General features: G+C 34.2%; 1 protein-coding gene across 1 annotated transcript in view; it reads right to left on the bottom strand.

Annotated features, from left to right (window-relative positions):
- Positions 1-13,964, bottom strand: part of UTRN (utrophin) — a 576,171-nt gene that overhangs the window by 158,415 nt on the left and 403,792 nt on the right. Inside the window, 2 exon segments of the mRNA XM_049789386.1 lie at positions 1,112-1,268; positions 12,710-12,882. Coding sequence (XP_049645343.1) covers positions 1,112-1,268; positions 12,710-12,882 — 330 coding nt within the window.

Genomic DNA, 13,964 nt, shown 5'->3' with positions numbered 1-13,964 from the left:
CCCCATATGGTTCCCCTATAACTGCCAGGGAGTGATCTCTGAGCACAGACTCAGGAGAAAGCCAAAGAAAAAAAAAAAAAAAGAAAATTTAAGATTCAATCATACTGCATTAAGGAACTTATTATAGATGACAGCTTCCTTTAGAGAATGCTTGCTTTAGTGTTTATCACTTTAAGTAACAGCACATTAAGATGAATCAATTTCAGAATAAGACCTTGACCTGTACATTAAGTATAAAAATATACAAATAAAGTACTACTCCAAGATAAATGGCTAATAAGGAATATTAAGGAGTATGAAGTTAATAGAAGATTATGCAAAATTACTCAATGACATAAGAATCTGAGAATTTAATGTGCTATCTAATCACATTTCAGCAATTCTTTTTAATAAGCATAAAAGTACAAATTTGCATAAAGACAAAAATTAAAGCAAATACTGTAATTCAAAAGTTCAAATGTAGGTCTAAGTTCAGAAATTTAAAATATATACAATTGTTAAATAATCTTGATTCTAATTTAAGACTATTCTTTCTTATTATAACAAGCTCTTTTCTCACTTTAATTTATTATAAATAATACTGTTTATAATTTTTATAACTGTATTAACACAAGATTAATTAGTGTTAAGAATATGTGCTTAATTGGGACCAGAAAGATAGCATGGAGGTAAGGTGTTTGCCTTGCATGTAGAAGGTCAGTTGTTTGAATTCCAGCATCCCATATGGTCCCCTGAGCCTGCCAGGAGCGATTTCTGAGCATAGAGCCAGGAGTAACTCCTGAGCGCTGCCAGGTGTGACCCAAAAACCAAAAAAAAAAAAAAAAAAAAAAAATTCTCTCACTTGAATTTGTTTGTGGCAATAGAAAATGCACATATGGAGGAATGAAGCTAACCTCCAGAAATTCCATATGATAAGCTATTGATAAATCAATAATGAAACTGCATCAAAAATATTAATGAATTAATGTCTCCAAATACAGATAATTTGGATAAAGATAAGGAAATATGTGACAGTTGATTAGATTATGATATCATCTAGAGCTTTATTGAATTTACTTCACTAAATTCAAAATGAGTAATCGAAGTCCTTCACCAGAAGTGGTCAACTTACTTTACAGTGATCATATTGGAGCTGTAAGGCTGGAACATCTCCCCCGATTGGCATTTGCTTTTTCAGTTCTTCATCCTTCATGTTCAGCCATTTGATAAGTTCTTCTAAAGACATCAGTAGCCTGTTCCACTTCTCAGCATTGGCCTCCAAATGGGCCCTGTGGAGAGGAAAACATGAAGCATGTTTAGGAATTTGAATTGCAACAAAAACATTTTCTTTACCATAACCTAACAGTTTTGTAAAAGCCACAAATGGAAAAGGCTGACCCTTTGTTAAAGAAAATTTCCTATGAGAAACTATAACTATTCATGTGTAATCACTTGAATAAACTAAGTCCTATGCAGTTAATTATATGAATAAAAAGAAATACTCAGAAAATCTTTTGCTCAAAAAAACAAAATTAACGAAATGACCTTGACCTTCAAGCTGCCAAAGCATAAATTCAGGCTTTCAAAAAGAATGTTTCCAGTACAAAATAAAAATACTTCAGTAGTTTATATAAAATATACATGCACAACAATAATTTTTCACTGATTATGTTAGTAAATTAGTATACATATGCAACTATTCATATACATCTGACTATATACAGAGGGATACAGAGAAAGAGGAGAAGAAAACATGTAGGTGTATGAAAGGTTTAGAGAGGTTGGAAAGAGTACAGTGCTTAAGGCATATATGTCTTACACACAGCTCAGTTCAAAAGACTTCATATGGTCCTTTGATCATCACTGGATGCAGCCCTGGGAATACCACCACCAGATGGAGCCTGTGAGGCCCCTGAACAATTAAGCTTGTGGCCTTTGAAGCCTCCAAGAACTAACTGGGAGTGATCTCCATCAGCACAGAGTCCAAACAGCCCTGTCTCCTCAGGCCCTTACATTTAAGGGCAGGCCCAACTGTCCAAGAAAAGACCTCAGGCCAACTTCCACCTCCCTCTAAATTTTAAAATAACACATACCAGATGTGATTTGCCACTGAGAAAATGTCTTACATAATTATATATATATATATTTTATATATGTTATATATTTATATATAACATGTATACTATAAATACATATATAAATAACAATAATTATGGTTTTTTTAAATATTTTAAATATTTAAAAAAATATTTTTTTAGAAAAAGAAATTATTGATGTCTTCATATCTGTGTAAGTAAGTTACAAAAACTAGAACATGACTAACAGTTAACTAAGAAAATAGGCCAAAACAATAGTACAGAAGATAGAGAGGCTGGATCTACAGAATTCCATATGGTCCTTCAAGCTGACCAAGAATGATCCCTGATCAGAGAGTCAGGTCACCCCTGAGTACAGCCAGTTCTGACGCGCGCACACACACACACACACACACACACACACACACACACACACACACACACACACACACACACACACAGCTATTGCTTGCTCATTACACTCTTTGAGTTAAGGCTGATTGATGTCTAGCAACAAATGGTCACTATGAATAGGAAGTAATTGAATATAAAATTATAGGTGGGATCACTATTTTATCATTCATTGAAAGGTGAGTCCTTTGTTTCAATAATTCTTGTCACTAAGAACAATAAGATGCGAAGCTCCATCTAGGGAGTACAATTTTTAAGGTAATTAGTTTTGCAATTAGCAAATGCTACTGAGAATAGAACTGTAAATAAGAATACACATTTGGTAGAGATTCTTTACTACAACTCTAAATAAGGGGGTAAATATTCTTTTATTTAGTTTTAAGACAACATCACTTGAGCTAGATTTGAAAAGAATCAATCCAAAACACTTCTAAGCCCAAAGGATCAGTATTTCCTCAATCCGTTGGCACCCCGGTGAGTAGACCATGATTGTCAAACTCAAGTGTCTGAAACTATGAGATGATCTTCATTATCAACGGTCCTTTTCAGATTGAGAGGGGAAAAGCTAATAAACACAAAAAATAAGCCAAGTTCTACAACAGCTTCCTAAGACTGGACACACATGTAGTGATGCATTCGTAGTAAGTCCAGGTCAAGAATCCTCCACTGCTGTTATATTCTCTCACACAACTCTGCCTGTAACATTGGCATTATTAGGGTTTTCAATTCTACAAATCAACTTTATTACTGAGTTTTATGAGGCAACCATCAGGCAGAGCCATTTGTACTTCTTCCATCATACTCATAAGTGATTTATGAACATCTAGTCTACATCAGCTTTTATCTCAAAGGTGATGGCTGTTCAGTGATCATATAATTAAAATCATTTGATCTACACTATTTAAAATGTACTAGACAATTAAACAATGCTATCTTTGTTGAAAAATTTATGTTTTCAAAAGAAGAATCCAAATCTCTGATTTTATTTTATCTTACTCATCTCTGCTTCATAAAATAATGACTGTAATCAGTCAATATTTTTGACTAAAAGGTGAAAAAGTGAAATAATGCAGGCCTCTAATATACCACAAATTGGCATTCAGTTACATACAAAAGGCCAATTAGCCTACACTCTATGAACAGCCCCACTGTCAACCAACTAATATAAAACACACTATTCAAACTAAAATTTCATGCCTCATTCAAGAAAGCAAAGATAATAAAATTATTCAATAAAATTAAAATAATCTATAAAGAAGTTTGTGCTATTTCACAATTATTTGAGAACTGCAATTATAGCATTTATTTTAGATTGCGTATGCATTTTTTTGGTCACTCTGCAGGTGTTTGGTAAATGACCTCACTTTACAGAATTTTGCTTTGGACAAGATCCCAATTCTGTCTGAGTGTCACTAGTTTCGTGATCATATTGATTAATCTTAGCACATATATGCAATTCACAATCCCTGATAATTAACTATTTTACTGTCACAGAACAAAAGTAAATCATTTCAATTATGTTAATCTAAAACTATGAACAGATAAAATTTTAGTGCAAGTATATTGAACTGATCTCTTAAAATGTCCTTCCAATATTTTCTATTAAGAACTAAAAAGTATAGCGAAAGCTCACAGGTTTTCAGTTAATTTGCCTGTGTGTTATGCTTGCAAAATACTTAAATACATACAATGATTTTGGGTTAGTTGGTCCTTTATCTTCAAGTAATTTAATTCTTCTATTAAAACTAAATAAGTTCTCACATACCTTTGTAATTAGTACATATTCATTAAATTGGGTGTGTGCAAATGTCTTTTCTGTAAAACTTTTGACTATGCAAAAATAATGGAAGTGATCACTGAATTTAGAGTATTTGGCACTAAAAGATCATAACCAAAGATAAAAATAATAAGAAATAATAACTTTTCCATTTAAAAAATGAGTAGCATTGTGTTTCGCTGCTGCTGCTTTCATAGTTATAAAACAGACCAATTTCTTTTTCTTAAAGAGTTTGACTTTGTTATTCTTACTGTTTGAAAAAAATGTATTGTGGTTCAGATAACTTACTTACAAAGCAGTTAGCCTTTATGCTTTTGATGCACAAAGTTACCACACCTTGTTCTTCAGAAACCTTGCTCAGAAAATATGTTTTGATTACTTTCCAGTAGATTATTGCTATGTGATTAGTAGATTACAACCATATGGTCAAATAAATGCATTCATCCATAGGAGCCTTCGGGGTTCTAGTTTCAACTGATTTCTTTCATCTTTCAGGATGAAAAGTGTTTTTCTTATCTATGACTGAATGCTTTGAATAATAAAACCTTGATTTAGGTTTAATAAGTTATATGTTCTCAATTTTATACTAAACATTTTCTTTTTATTGTATTCTTATGTATTTAAGTATTGCAAATATACAATATGGGAAATGCAAATGTCTTGAAGCTTTACCCCCCCCCCCCAAATAACCAATAATCGGGACTGGAGAGATAACACAGCGTTTGCCTTGCAAGCAGAAGGACGGTGGTTCAAATCCCGGCATCCCACATGGTCCCCTGAGCCTGCCAGGGGTGATTTCTGAGCATAGAGCCAGGAGTAGCCCCTGAGTGCTGCTGGGTGTGACCCCCCCAAAAAAATAACCCAATGATCAATCATTTTCAAATCTTTAAGACATTTTCACATGCCTTCAGTTTGGAGAACTGATGTTCTTAACTTTAGTTTAATAAGTGCAGAGCAATATACACTTAGAATATATTATAAGCACAGGATGATTGCTATTAAAAATATTTGACATAAATGTTCTTTTAATATTAAATAACTTGTATAAAACCTAAATATTTTCAAAGTAACAGTTATTTTTTAAATATAAATTCATTTTTTTACATGTTGAGAAAGATATAACTTAGGATGTAAGGAGTTGCCTTGTATCCTGTAGCACTGCATATGATCTTCAAACATGGCTAGGGGTCACTTCTGAACACAGTCAGAAATAGTTCCTGAACTCTGTTAGATATCCCCTACTTCCAAAAAAAACTATAAGCGGATAAAGATAAACAAAAAGTGCAACATTATTGAAATAAAACAAAGATAAAACCAATTGTTAAAATCTGTTAAAAAAGCAAAAAACTAGGTCAACTATATTTTTACAAATGAGTTTTTAGTTCTCCTTCTTTTTTTTTTTTTTTTTTTTTTGGGGCTACTTACAGTGCCAGTGGGACAGGAGGAAAATTTATTGAATTATAATACAATTTTTTATTTATTAGAAGCTAGCAAACATTTATGGACCTCTTATAGGGTTTCTAGGGTTGAATTAGGAACAAAATAAATCAGCTAACATATTCAGTGTTGGAAAGTTTTATGGCTCAGAGAAACAAGAAACTTGCTCAAAAAGCTAGGGTTAGGGGGCTGGAGCGATGGCACAGCGGTAAGGCATTTGCCTTGTATGTGGCCCACACAGCACTGACCCTGGTTCGAATCCCAGCATCCCATATGGTCACCAGAGTCTGCCAGGAGCGATTTCTGAGCACAGAGTCAGGAGTAACTCCTGAGTACCACTAGGTGTGACCAAAAATACAAAACAAAACAAAACAAAAGTCATGACCAAGCTCTTCCTGAAGATTGCTTTCTTGATGAGCAGCGTTAGAGAAGGTAGAGAAAAGTTACCCAAATATGCTTGTGGAAAATTTAAAAGATTGATTTAGTAAGTACCTACAAAATAAATAAAATAATACAAATTAAGATGAACAACTATATACCATTTCCTGTATAACAATGGCACAGAATTAGATATCTAATCTGGTATTTTTACTACAAGTATATTATTTTTCAAGTTTATGCTACATAAAATCTATAGATTATAATTTGAGTTTTAATGGAAGAAAAGACCTTTTTAATGTAAGAATAAAGGGAATTATTAGGGGTATATTAGAAAGCATTATTCTGCTATCAGAAAGAGAATTATAATTTTATAGCATAAAGACATGCGATTTTAATACAATTCAGTATGTTAATCCTAAAAGAGCATCAAACCTGCATCCAATACGGAAGCCACAAGTCATACTCCATTAATTAAAATAAATTTGATGTTCATTTGCAATAGTCACAGTGTGTGGTGTTCAATATACCACACATGGCTTGTTGTTGGCATGGTCAATATTGTAGATATAAATCATTTCTATCATTTCAGAAAGTTTTATTGGAAAACTCTGAACAGTAGGAGGTGGAAAGGGAAAATAGAGGGGCATGGTTGGTAACACAGGAATGTAGCAGAATACCTATCATTTTGGATTTGGAAAAGGAATTTTTGTCTATTTACAAGACAATTAGAAAAACCCACTAAGCTGAGGTTAAAAGTAGTGTCAATGGTACTGTAAAATGTGATAACATTGGATGTAATGATGATGTTAAAGGTTAATCTTCTCTAAGAGCTTTTAAAAGGATACTCTGAAATTTTAAGAGGGTCATAATGAGAAGATAGAATTTTCTTTGTACTCTGATGATATTAGACTTAAATACTTCACTGACCTTTGAAACCATATGTTAATATGGATCTATATTAAACATCATTAAGTTGTTAAGCAGATCTTTAATTAACATAATTCCTAATTAAATATATTTAACATAAAAAATTTAAACCATGTCATAAATTTATTCATGCTTTTCCAATTCACAATTTTCCAGGGAAAATATTGTCCAAGTTTGTTAGAGTCTATCTTTCAACTGAAGTTTTTAAAATAATTATCTTCTCTATAATTGATCTAGATGACATGTATTTTTATGGATAGCTTTTGAATTGCAGATAAATCTTGGCATATCAAAATATGGATATAAGACATTCAATCATAGTAGCTTAAAAAGGCTACAAAATAATAATTAAGATACTAGCACAAGGTATTGAATCATATGTTATTATATTTATTATCATTATTAAAATATTATAATTACAACCAAACTAATGCCAAGGAAAATAATATCTGTTGGGGCTCATGAATGCTGTATAGAAATTAACTGTAACCATATTCTTTTCTATTTTTTTTATAAAAATTGTCATTAAATTAAATGGAATGCCACCTGCCATGAATGTGACTTTAGCATAATTAAAGTTTAACTTGAAATAGGGAACTCACAAAAAAGGACATTTATTAGATAGTTTTGTGTTCCAAAATGCTAAAAAAATAGAGGAAGATGCCATTTGTTAGGGAATTCCTCAAAATTCTCAATCAATGACTAAGAGAAAGAAGAGGTGAAAGGAATTTATCTTTTGTACCCTTAAATGTCAAAGAGAATAATTATCAATAAGAAGGAAGAGTTAATAATAGTTGAGTGTTTACCCTGTATCTAGTGTCTAAGGCACTCTAAAAGGCAAACTTCATATTATGAAACACCAATAAGAAAATTTCCCTTAGGATTCCTACTTATATGAAGAGGAAACATTTAAAGGCTAACAACCATGCTGATGAAGTTCTAGGTCCTCAGTGGCAAAATCAGTGATAAAAATAGAGGTCTAACTAATTCTAGAGTACAGGAATAGTAAACATTATCTGATTTATAAAAACACTATACTTCTTAGGTAGGTATATATATATATATATATATATATATATATATATATATATATATATATATATATTTTTTTTTTTTGTGGTTTTTGGGTCACACCTGGCAGTGCTCAGGGGTTTTTCATGGCTCCGTGCTCAGAAATTGCCCCTGGCAGGCACAGGGGACGCGGGGATTCGAACCGATGACCTTCTGCATGAAAGGTAAACGCCTTACCTCCATGCTATCTCTCCAGTCCCTTCTTAGGTATATTTTCTTTTGTTGTTGTTTGCTTTTGTTTTTGATTTGGGGCCACACCTGGTGATGCTCAGAGGTTACTCCTGGTCATGTGCTCAGAAATCACTCCTGGCTTGGGGGACCTTATGGGATGTGGGGCAATCAAACTGCTATCCCTCCTAGGTTAGTGTGTGCAAGGCAGATGCCCTACCACTTGCCCCACCGCTCTGGCCTCTGAGGTATTTTTTTATGAGTGCTGGTTACTGAAAATTAATAAGTCATCTCATTTGTATAAGCATCTACATAATGATAAAATGTGATCGCAGTTAGGCTTTGCCCATTTTTTGAGGATAAAAATGGAAGTGATCTCATAACATTCTTACATGCAAGTGTGAACAGTGAGCAGTTCTATGTTGGTTCTGATATAACCCTCCAGCTGGTGTAAATTGTTATTTTGTTATATGTAACATCATTTTATACAGTGATGTTTTCTTTCTGCCCTTCCCCTCTTCATAGTTAGTTGAAAAAATGAGACTGTAGACTGAATTCTATTTCCATTTCATTTTTCCTTTGGACACATGGGCCCTCTAAAATTGGATGTTTGTTTACTTGAAACCCAAAAATGGCCCTTGAAAAAGTCCTTCTAGTGGTTCTTGGACTTTGCATTAGAGATTTTTTTCCCCACCTTTTTAAGAAGACTAACCAACTAACTCTGCCCCCATTTAGAAACTTTCCTGTTATCTTTCCCTGATATCTGACAGCCTCACTTCAAGGACAGTCACTTCCAGCTTCCTCAGCTGTTTTAATTTGTTGTGACCTTTGATTTCTTGGAATTAATTTGGGGGGGGGGTCACACCCAGCAACGCTCAGGGAGTATTCCTAGTTCTGCATTCATTAATTTCTATGGGCTGTGCCTGAAGTACCATATGGGATGCTGGGGATCAAATCCTGTCAGTCATGTGCAAGGCAAGCATGATGCCCAGTGTACAATCTCTCCAAAACCAGGTTTCTTGAAATTCTTTGCTATGAATTTCTAATCTCATCCTCTTGCCTACTCATTCTATCTATATGGTCCAAATCCCATTATCTATGTAGTCTGTAACTATCTAGTAAAGAACAGATTTCTATTCAATGGCTTATAGTTTTGGTATCTTAAACCTCACTAGTACCTGAACAATATAAAGCATCCATTATTCAGTTCTTATAATTAATATCAAGATATAGAGACTGAACCTGAACAGTTCTCCCATATCCCAGAGTTTTTCTCATCTAATACAACTGCTACAGTTGGAGAGGAAGGAATCTTCTCAATGTTGAAATATAATCATGTTGCCAGGAAGACTTCAAATTCCATTAACAGTAGAATGGAGCATGGGATACATAGGGGTTTCACGATTTTTTTTTGTTTTGTTTCTTTTGGTTTTTTTTTTTGGGGGGGGGACGGTCACACTTGGCAGCACTCAGGAGTTACCCCTGGCCCTGTGTTCATAAATCACTCCTGGCAGGCCGGGTGACCATGTGGGATGCAAGAATTCAAACCACCGTCTGTCCAGGGTTGGATGTGTGCAACACAAATACCCTACTACTGTACCATCTCTCCGACCTGGGTTTTATGATTTGTGCTTCATTTATTCCTATGGATATTTTTCTAGCCATAGAATTCCCTCTGCACCAACAACAAACACGTCCCTGAATAATTACTAGAATTTCTTGCAATGACTAATAAAAATACCCCCCCTTTTAAACACTACATTAATAACATTTTACTGGAATATTAGTCTGTCTTGATGCAGAAATCTATTATCAAGGCTGTTCCAAAAGTAAAGATTTATTTATGTTGGTATCACATCTTTAGTTTCTGGCTTCTATCTTTCTTTCTGGGTTAGAAAACAATATGACTTGATAGACTTAGATAATAATACCCAGAAAAATCCAAACTATTTTTTGTCTGAAGTTTTCCATTTGGAATGATCTGTCTGTTATTAAATATTCCACCCAAAAATGATGCATTCACCACTCTCAAAATTCCTAATCCCCTTTGCATGATCCCTATCACACTAGCCATGTGGCTTTTAGCTGATTAGCCTTGCCATTAATTTTGTTAGAATCTTTATGAATGTCTCCAGTGTGCTCCCTTTGGAAATCTCTTAATTATTTATATTTATGAGCAACAGAAAGTTGCAACCCAATGGAATTTGGCCAACTGAAAATTCAATCTTATACAAGGACAAATATGTTCTCTCACTGTATAATGTTCATTAATTTTTTTCTCTGCTTAAAAAAGGGAAGTTGGCTGGGACTGACATAATTTCCAGTAAGATCTTTACACAGAGACTTCTATCATCATATTGCACCCCTCTTTGAGAAAAAAAAAAGTGTGAATTTCCCTCTATGCCTTGAAAGAATCAAAACCTTTCAAAGCATATCTTCTGAAGGAAACTATTTTTGAAAAATGCATTTACAATTAAAAAATAACTGAAGGCTTCTATACTCTATGAGTTATATGAAATTCAGAAACCAGTTATAGGTAGGTCCATTGTGCACTTTTATGTGCAGAAAAATATACTAGGTTCTATATTATACAACTTTAACATAGATAAGAGACCTACCACATCCTCACATTCAATCACCTGGTTTATATAGTTAACTTAGAAGAGAAAATAGGTCCAAGAGTCAAATTCATGGTCATTTTGGTTAAGTCTGCACTTCTCTCAAAGTATCACAGAGTTTCTTGGAAATAAACTGATTAAAAATCATGGTCTCCTCTTTCCTCTTCCTTCCTTTGATTTTTCAGGCCATGACTGGCTCAGGCCTTATTCTTTGCTCTGTGATGAGGGATATCTCTAGAGACAGTATACTGGGCTGGAAATAGAACTTGGGTTAAGTGACTGATCCTGATACAATGTATTATCTCTCCACATTCCAAGCACCAAACATTTTTTGGAGGAGAATTCCTATTCAGTAGTTTGTTCTCAGTGATTTTTCTGTCAATTTCTATCTTTCAGTAAAGCACTTCACCTATTAAATATGATGCTCAACATTATTGACTCCAAATAACATCACTAATGATCAAAAAAGATATCCTTCTTTCTCTTCTTTTTTTGGGGAGGGGGAGGACAAGAGGTTAAAGATGGTATATCTCAGAATTTAATCCTGGCTCTGAATTCAAGAATCACTCCTGGTAGGGATATGGGGTATCAGAGATTAAACCCTGGTCAGCCACAGGCAAGGTCAATCTGCTGTACTATCTCTGTGACTCAACGCAAGTTATTTTTTTTTCAAGGTCATTTCCTAGTTATCACTTTGGTCCTCAGATTCATTCTTATTTAATTTTAAATCTCTCTAAATGCAGGCATGAATCATCAAGTTTTCCACCTTAGTGTCCATAAGAGACATTTAATTTCTGTAAAAACATCTTCAAATACATCTACCAAACATGATGAAGCAAAACACATTCATTGCCAAGAGTCAAAAAGACCTAGAATCAAATCCTAGTTGGCACTTGTTAGCTCAAAAGTTTGCCAAATTCTTTATATCATTAAGCTTTAGTTCCTCGCCATTTCTGATAAAGGATTGGATTTACTGATTTGCCTTACTGATAATTTTTCGAACACACAATAATAAAGATATGTTTGTAAGGAGCCTAAATAGTATTAGGTCCAGGTAAACAGTAATTAGTAGGCATTGGCAAAAATTACTATTAACTGTATTTGTTGGTTTAAAACATAATTTGTTAATCTGTAAACCATCTGAAATAGCTGACAGAGAATGCTGAATATTAATGGAGCTAAAATTATAATTAATAGGCTTGGAGGTAGCTCTAAACTCATTTGTATCTGGCTTGCATCCAAAGGGCTCTGAGTTACATCTTTGGCACTGGCATTACCTGCTTCTCAGAACACTGCCATAGTTTAACCGTGGTGGCCCCCATAATTGCTATAGCTGAGCACTTAGCCATCTATTCAGGTTAACATTATCACCAAAACTAGCCCCTTCGGCCACCTAATCACTACTTTGGGAGGATCAACCCCCAAATCAACAAAATAAAAATAATCAATACACAGTTTTTACATCTAAATCAAAATTTCTTTTTTCTGTCTCACCAGTGATGTTAAGAGATACTTTTGGCAGTGCTCTGTGTACCATATGCAGTGCTGGATAGAAATTGATTTCTTTGTTGTTTTATTTTGAAGTCCACATCCAACAGTGCTCAAGGCTTACTCCTGACTCTGTGCTCAGGGATCACTCTTGGTGGGACTTAGCAGAGCATAAGTGGTGCTTGATGGGAAGTGATCCTAAGTTGGCCAAGTGCCAGGCAAATGCTTTACTATTTATAGTATTATTGCTCTGGCCTCACTAGACTTAAAACTTATCTAAGGAGATGAAAGTGATTACATAACATTCTTGTTTTAATGTATACCAACTTCAAAACTACTTTTCCTCATTTTCTAATTTTAACGTTGATCATTCTAACCTGATGCTAGCAGACTTTGCTTTTAAGTCATTCCATCTTTGGTTCATATCATCCAGTCGATGTTGAAGCATAGTAGCCTCTTCAGAATTCCCCAAAGCTTTCACCATCTTCTGTCTGTTCCCATCAATGCTTTTGAATATGTCATTATGGGCATCAATTTCAGCCTGGATATCCTAAAGAGGAAAAGCAAAGAAAAAAAATCTAGTGTTAGGTATGAGTCAACATTGTTTGTGACTGCTGCACAGAGCTTTATTTTTGTTTGTTCATTTATGGCCACACCTTGCTGTGCTCAAGGGTTACTTCTGGCTCTGCATTCAGTGATCACTCCTGACCGGCTCAGGATATATACCATATTTGCCGGCATAGAAGATGATCCTTCAACCCATGAAAAACTTCCTAAAAGTCTTAAAAGTAAGTTACTTCTTAAAAGTAAGAGGGGTGCGGATCACTCGTCCCTGAAGCTGGAACAAGTTTCAGCATGCCATATACCAGCATATAATATGACTCCCGACTTTGAGGAAGTTTTTCATGGGTTGAAGGGTTGTCTTATATGCCGTCAAATATGGTAGGATATATCGTGTGCCCAGTATTGAGCCCAGGTTACCTGTGTGCAAAGCAATGACCCTACCTGACATACTTGCTCTCCAATGCTCTAAAGCATTATATTTTATATACTACAACAACTTGCTTTCAAGAGAAAAAAAAAAACACTGCTTTATATTAATCAGCAATAAATTCATATGCTTCCAAAATTCTTGTGTTAAGAGAAAGTATTTAACAATACTACTCTCCAGGTTTTAAAAACAGAATGAATTAACATCTAAATTATATGCATCCACTTGAGATGAGAGTTTTTCAAATTCAATTAGTAGTCTGTAAAATGCCATACAATGATGGTCAAATTACAAACTTTGTTTTAAACCCAGATTCTTCCTCCATTTTACAAAGAAACACAACTCACCACAAATAAGGTTTTCTAAAGATCACAAGATACTTCATAATATTATTTGTTAAGAGGCACACCCATTTGGGCTCAGTATTACAGACTGTAATTGATGCATTTCTACAAGTAGATATTTTTTTAGTCTAATAAAATTTATTTCTAATATTCTGAAAGAATGCCTTCATAAAAACTTTATTCCTAGGGCCAAAGTAATGGTACTGTGGCTAGGGCATTTACTTTGCACAAAGCCAATCTGAGTTAGATCCCTGGTATCCTATCTTATCCCCATAGCCTGCCAGAATTGATTTCTGA

The sequence above is a fragment of the Suncus etruscus genome, chromosome 15, assembly GCF_024139225.1.
Source record: "Suncus etruscus isolate mSunEtr1 chromosome 15, mSunEtr1.pri.cur, whole genome shotgun sequence".
Classification (NCBI taxonomy): domain Eukaryota; kingdom Metazoa; phylum Chordata; class Mammalia; order Eulipotyphla; family Soricidae; genus Suncus; species Suncus etruscus.
This window is presented reverse-complemented; position numbering and strand designations above follow the sequence as displayed.